This window comes from Limulus polyphemus, unplaced genomic scaffold (assembly GCF_000517525.1).
Source record: "Limulus polyphemus unplaced genomic scaffold, Limulus_polyphemus-2.1.2 Scaffold120, whole genome shotgun sequence".
Taxonomy (NCBI): Eukaryota; Metazoa; Arthropoda; class Merostomata; order Xiphosura; family Limulidae; genus Limulus; species Limulus polyphemus.
Window position 1 is genome coordinate 576,438 of NW_013665730.1, and position 7,717 is coordinate 584,154.

The 7,717-nt window shown below is 31.1% G+C and overlaps 1 protein-coding gene across 3 annotated transcripts in view; it reads right to left on the bottom strand.

Annotated features, from left to right (window-relative positions):
* The window catches only part of LOC106472387 (leucine-rich repeat and WD repeat-containing protein 1-like), a 51,586-nt gene that overhangs the window by 41,380 nt on the left and 2,489 nt on the right, over positions 1 to 7,717 (bottom strand). For 2 of the 3 annotated variants that reach the window (XM_022401790.1, XM_022401793.1), the window contains exon 2: positions 839 to 1,061. In XM_022401790.1, coding sequence (XP_022257498.1) covers positions 839 to 1,061 — 223 coding nt within the window. Of the gene's footprint in view, positions 1 to 838; positions 1,062 to 6,373; positions 6,419 to 7,717 lie in introns of those variants that run through there. The other variant, XM_022401797.1, reaches the window with a different exon arrangement.

The window sequence follows — 7,717 nt, forward strand, 5'->3', positions numbered from 1 at the left end:
AATAAAAGATGCATTTCTACTAATTGTAGTTTAAAACTATTGAGGTGTTTAACACTAATCTTTGAGGCTTCTATAATTGTACCACTCTGTTCTCACTGGTTGCAGAAACGTTTTTAATACAGTTTATTTCCATCTGTACTTTATCATTTTTGAATACATATCCAACGACAATACTTTCATCAATGCAAAGATTTTAGTTATAACATGGTGTTTTTCTACTAATACTTAGCTATGGCTAGGTTTTTTCAAAATCCATTAAACAATGTAGAAAATTACCCAGTACTTTTTTCAGCATATATTCTCAGAGAATGAAAGAAATGTTCTATTTGAATACAAAAGCATTACGGCAGCTAAAGTCATGAGCACAATGAAAACGTTTGTTACTTAAAACCATTGAAACACTTTACATCAAATGAGGATTTAAATTTCACTTTTAGATAACGCAAATTTCAAATCTTGGGAAAGCAACAATGGCCATGATCCATTATCTGCCAGGAGGGAAGAAGACATTCGAAAATTAAGTATCATAAATGAATGGAAAATGAAAAAAAAATTATTGATTCTCTACCATTATAAACAAACAGCACACTAGTTGAAGCTATAGAAGCAAATTAATGACCTACTTATACGAAATTGATTATTGATTCTCTACCATTATAAACAAACAGCACACTAGTTGAAGCTATAGAAGCAAATTAATGACCTACTTATACGAAATTATTATACCAGTGCAAGTGCTTCATTTTCTGTTAGCACACTACCTATGAGTACAAATAAAGTCAAGAATTACATCAATAAGTATACTTATATGATACAGATTAAATAAGTAAATATTTACAGAAAGAGGATTGCCTGTCAGAAAGAGTTCTTTTAGCTGTGGGAACTGGTGCAAAAAACTTATGTCCTGAATCATGTTATCTTCACAGTTTAACACTTTCAGCTGTGGTAAATTCAGGTTTGGTATGGAACGTAGGTGATTTCCTGAAATGTCCAAGCTCTCCAGTTTACTTAAGGACTTTAAACCATCACTGTCAAGACTTCTAATGCCAAGGTTTGAGAGACTACAAAATAACAAAAAACATGCATTTCAATTAAAATATTTTACTATTAATACATAATTACATCGGTGCTGCTAATAGCATTCAGTCTACAAAGATATTTACACTATAGCGTGCAGTCTACACAGATACTAATATCATCAGCATTTTAACTTTCATTTATTTGCAATTGGCACCAGTTATTATAATTGGAATGAAATAAGTTCCAACAATAAAAACTAGCACAATTATAACCTAAATTTAAGGTACTCTTTGGTAACACACAACTTATTAAATTATTATTATTTGCTGAACAAAAATGTGGACAGATATAAATTATTTGGGAAGAAAGTATGTTTTAGTAAATCATTAAAACAGTGATGATGATAGTATCTGTGTAGACTGCATGATATAGTGTAAATATCTTTGTAGACTGCACACTATAATAGCACCATTATATTATATAAAAACATAAAAAAGCAATCTTGAACATTGTCAAACCGGTGAACAAAATTTTCCAGAAGCAATATCCTTTTTAATGCTTTCAAAACATTGTGATAAGCCAAGAAGTTATACAACTAAAATTTCAACAATCTCAGCTGTTGATCCTGAATGTTGAATTATAGATATTATTTTATTTACTAAGAAGATTGCACCAGTAAGGGTTGGAGAAAGATTAGTTAAATGGGTTGTGTGATAGTTGAATTGAAGAAAGCAAAAGGTTGTTATTAATGGAGTACAACCATACTGGACCCTCTTCACAAGTACAGCTCAGCAATTAACTTGATTAATCAATATAATTGATTACCTATGAGTATTAATTGCATCAATATGTGTAAAGTAAAATAATCACTTAGTGTTTCTGGTAATTGTAACTGTTTTTTATTATTCCAGTTCAAGTAATATAAATCATAATTAAAATGATTAATATCATAAAAATAATCAACTAATCAAAATTAGCGTTAACAATTACTAGTTTTTTTTTACTATTTCAACCATAAGAGTAATCAAAATATTGCCATTACATTTGTTTCTAGTTAAGCAAAAAGCTACACAATGGGCTGTCTGTGCTCTGCCCATTGCAGGTACTGAAACCTAATTTTTAGCATTATATGTTTTTTATTAGTAACTGAAGCTTGCTCAACTTTGGGTCAGCATGGTCTAGCGATTACTGGGGTTGCCTTGTAATTCAAGGGCCTCAGGTATGATTCCCATTGCCACCAAACTTTCTCACCCTTTTAGCTGCAGGGGCATTGTATTTATTTCTTTATTTTTGAACTATGCTGAAGCTATTAAGGTTATCTGCCACAATCCTTAATTCTGAACTGTCAAGTAGAGAGAAGGTAATTAGTTGGCAGTACCCATTACAAACTCTTGGGCTACTTTTCCATTAAATAAAATGTAAATTTACTGATTTTAAATTTACTGTTATGTATATAATTTATAATTACTTAACTGTATTCTTTAACACTGTATAAAATGTAAAACATGTTTTTATATTTTAATATTTTGAATAACTTTGTTGTTTACTATTAAGTAAGCTAGAAATTTATTTTTTCTACATTGTGTATGTGTTATGTTTGTAACAACACCTCTATTATTTTTGTGAATTTGTGTTCTGGTGAAAGTTGTAACAGACATTAACAAATTTGGAATCCACAAGTTTCTGGGAGCAACTGCTCACAAAACAATCTAGTCATGACAGCCTCTTAACAATGTGATAAATTACAAACATATGTATTAATAGACTTGCAATAAACAATGACATCAATGAATTTATTCTTGCAGATTTAAATGTTATATCACTCATTGTATTAAGGTAACAACAACAAAAAATATGGCATATAAATTTTATTCTACATTGTACTTTATACTGTATAGAATAACATTATAAAACATATTCCATGATGTACTGTGTATAAATAAGCTGTGGTTACAATATAACGTATACAAGAACTAAGTAAAAATCAGTAACTCCACTGACAATGGGAAAAAAACTTGACTAAAAGTTTTACACTTTTTAATTCAAAAATGTTCAGAGAACATAACCAGATGTTTCTGTGTTTATCAATCAACAATCAGTAACATTTTCACCTGTTATTTGTGTGAGCAAGTTTCATAATGAGCTGGTTAACAAAATGTAACCATGATGGGAACTAACTTGGAATTATATTAGGCAGAAAGTCCACACTGATCATAAGAAATTTATATTGCAATATATTAAAATATAGTTGTGTTTCTATTCTATCATTATTATGATAATTTTTGCTGATAAGCCTTAGTGGATAAGTTGTTGTCTTTTGCTTCCCAGTATTTTTGTATAAAGACACAGAAGTTAAAACTATTTTCAGCATGCTCGTTTCAGTTTGTCAGCAAAAGTTACACCACTTATCTTTTTTAAGTTACAGTTTTTCAAATTACACTGTTTAACAAAATTTGAAACATGCATGATCTGCATACTACTACTAACAGATAAAAATAATTACACAGGCCTGCAGTGGTTATATTGTTTTGAAATTTTACATGTTCTACAGTAATTCCTGTATGCTAAATCTGAAAATGATATCCATTTTTCTCCATCACGTAAAGATTTTTCACAAAATGTCATATGTACTTTTACATAAGTGAATCCTTGTTAATGAAATTGGGTTACATTTTGTTATGCTTAAGATGCTTACAACCACTGGATACAACTTTTATAGACCAATCACAATGTGAGAGTCTTATTGATCATCTATAACCCATGAGAAATGCACCGCTAGTATATAAATGGTTAACAGGCCGCATGACGTGTCATTTCTGGATAGTATTACTTGTGCATGCACTTTACATTATTTTTTCTTTTAAATATTATTTATTTGTTGCTATGGCAACAAGAGGTTGCGTAAATGACCCAAACATATTCATGGTAATTTATTCGCAAAGAAACAAAGGCAAAACATTAAAGAATTCATCATAAAAAGCGTATTACACCTATTTTAGAATAAAACTTCAGGACCAAGACAAATCGTGGGCTCTGCACAAAGTTTGCACCATTTGTGTCGAAGAGTTAAGATAATGGATTAAAGGTAAGAAAAAGTCTTTGCCTTTTGGAATTACAATGGTCTGGCATTAGCCTAGAAACCATGGAGATGACTGCTATTTTTGCTCATGTAATGTGAAAGACTACAACACTCGAAATAAAGGGAAAATTTCTTATCTGAACCTTCAATCTGTGATAAGACCTGTTGCTCATGGACTCGATGTACCTGTACCTACTCCACTGGAGTAGGATGATAGAGATTGTTTTCAAACTGAAAAGTCTGGAAAGGTTTCATCAAGACATCAGGGAAATGTAGAGGAGGTCTCAGGGAAGGTGCAACATCAGTATGATGGCTGATTATTGCTGGTCATTGAAACGAGATGCTCCAGATGCAAATCATAAAAGAAAGACCACAACACACAACACAACACATCTGAGACTAAAAGACGTAGATTTCACAAAAAAAAAATCAGGAGGAATGAGGTTGCATATTTGTTTGACATCAATGTTCTTCCCTTTTCTTCAGTTTGTTTGTATTTTTGTTAACAAACATAATAATAATAAATGAAATAATAGTTTGATCTAAGTAAGTTTTTTTTTTTCCTCCCAATTTGTAAAAGATCCTTATGCGATAGAAAAAAAGAATATTATTTTCGAAATTTTTAAGAAGTTCAAATTTGCAGGACTATGATATAAGTCTGTGAAAACTTCATATGATTTGGTCTTTGTACCTATTATAATATAGTAGTAATCGTGCATATGGAGAAGCTTTACAAATGAAAATTGATGGGGATGGCTTCACTCATGGATAGCTCGATGGTAAAGAATTGACCTTGTTAGCCATAACTCCTGGTCTTTTGTAATTTACTAAGTACAGATGGTCTATTAGTGGTATTTGCTGGTTGTTTATCTGATGAGACCATTAATCAATTACATCAGATTAGCACAGAGTTCGAAAAAAGTAGCTCATGTACTGGTAGTGGGCATTGCCAGCCAGTTGTCTTTCCTCTAGTCAGCAGAAAGCATTAGTAGCTCTTCCATAACAAAGACAGGGAGAGCATGTTTCATGACAATAGGAATTGAACCTATGATCCTCTAATAACAATACCATGCTGGCTCAAAGCTGAACAAACTTCAAGTAAAAAGAACAACAACTAAAAACACTAAAATAAGTTCTGATACCTACAGTGTGCAAACCACAAATAGCCCATTATGTATAGTTTTGTGCTTAATAAAAAAAACTTTCATTTTCTATATGGATGCCACTTTCTTTGTTTCAGCAGCTCAAACTTTCCCTTCTTGCAGGGCAAAGCTAGACTGGCTTTGAACTGGTTTCTGGGGATGCTTCCCTTAACCAGCCTGATAATTCTGGGTCCTGTTCCAAACTCTAATATAATTCTGATTCTCAGTTACAAATGTTTTGCTTGATTTTGATCTCTCATCCCCCACTTTACTAACTATTCTTTCTTGCCTGAATCACATGCATTAGTTTGTTCCACATGAGCCAGTTGTAACTGAAATAATTCCATCACCATTAGCCATTTATAGAAAAAATAGCATAAGAAAAAAAGCATATAAAAAGTATAACCTATTACTAAGAACTTACTAATAAAGCAACCACAAACAGGACTGGCAACAAAAATCACAAGTACAAATTAATTTGTAGAAAAAAAAGTAAATCCTAAAGTTTGTAAGTAAGCTGAAGTAATAAAAGAAAAATTAATAGAACAAAAAAGCAGGCAAATCTAAAGTTCAGAACCACTGAATCAACATTTAGGTGCTCAATATTAACAATACATTAAGGGTAAAAAAGACATGGTATGCCTATATATCACACTTATATAGCCAGTAGCAATTACTTTGATTTAAAAAATTCAGGCCAGTACATAAAATATAATAATGTTACACGTTTAGTACCCATAAGCTATTAACATATCTGATGCTTTAACATACCTTAAATACCTAATGTCTAACCAACTAATAACATAAATATCATTAATTCATTTATTCTACATATCACTTTAATTACACTTGCATATTTTGTACATGTTGTAAATATATATATATAAACTAAAAATAATGCCATCAGGTCACAAAAACAAGTGATTTCATGGAAATTAAGTGTTTGGATTGAACTTATTTACAAATCAGTATACAGGAGATCATTCAGTGTAAAAATCAGCATTCATTATTTTGAATAAAAAGTCATTATTGACTCCCAAAATTTGGTTTAAGTGGAAACACTGCTCACATATCCAATCCTTAACCTCCTTCAAATCCCTTGGGGAAATATTATCTGGTGCAGAAGCCTTACCATTCTTTACACTCCCCAATTTTCTCTTAACAAGCTAATAATTAATATAACCTTCTTGTTCAATCTTTTTCCATCTGGCAACTGTTAAGGACAAAGAATATTGCTTAAATCTTCATTAGTAAAACTGACAAAAAATGTAGAATTTAATAACCCAGTTATCTCATAATCATCCCTCAAAAGCTATACTCCCATCATAAAATTTTGCTTTCCTTTAATTTATTTAAAGCAATCCTTATTGTTAATCTTTACATTTTCAGCCAACATTTTTTCATATAACCTTTATGATTTCTTAATTTCATGTTTGACTTACTTTATTGATCTTCTACAATCCACAAAGCTTCCCACCATAGTAATCAATTTAAACCTCTTAAATTTGTTTTTATTTAATTTTATCAAACCTATATAAAAGCCAGTGTCTCATGTCATGCTTGATTTTTTGAAATAGGAGGAGTCATAAAAATTTGTTTTTCTTTAATTTTATCAAACCTATATAAAAGCCAGTGTCTCATGTCATGCTTGATTTCTTGAAATAGGAGGAGTCATAAAAGCCATAATGCATTTATCCAGATAGAATAGTTCGATTACTGTCTCCCTATTATGATTTTAGTGATGCAGGTTCAAGGGGGTCATGAGGGTGGGGTACCGTGAAACTTTATAAGTGTAGTGAGTATTGGTAAAATAAGCCTAAAATAAAAACAGTGTGGGATTACCTACCCTAGAGCCAAATGCATAAAATTAAAGATAACTCTTGTTGCATCTCTTCAAATTTTGTTTTATAAAATTTTTAATCAAAACCTCATTATTCCTGATCTCCATGTACAGTAAAACCTCAAAGAGCAATAATCACTTGCACCCAGATGTTCTCCAGTCTCCACTCTATCAATCATTTCTATATTATAAGCTAACAATAAATCTAAGATAACATTGTTTCTAGTAGGTTCCTTGACTAATTGGTGAAGAAAGCCATCTTGTACAGTTTCCCAAAACCTTTCTTCCTCATGATTTGATATTAGCATTTTCCAATCTATTAGGTCATCAAGAAATTAATGTCGCATTTTGGAACACTTTCATTAACCACCCCCTAAAAAAATGTACATCATATATAACAGTTAAACAAACCACCTAAACATCACATTAGTATAGCCTATATAATATGTAAAGTTTAGTATACTCTAATCCCTTATAGTGATGGTACTTGATGAAACACACATTTGGCATGTAATGCTGTTTGAATACAAGAAGGGAAACAATGCTTCTGTAGCCACAAAGAATGTAAAGAAGTTTATGGAAATGTTTTAAACAATCGTAAGTGTCAACGATGGTTCAGCAAATTTTATTCATGTG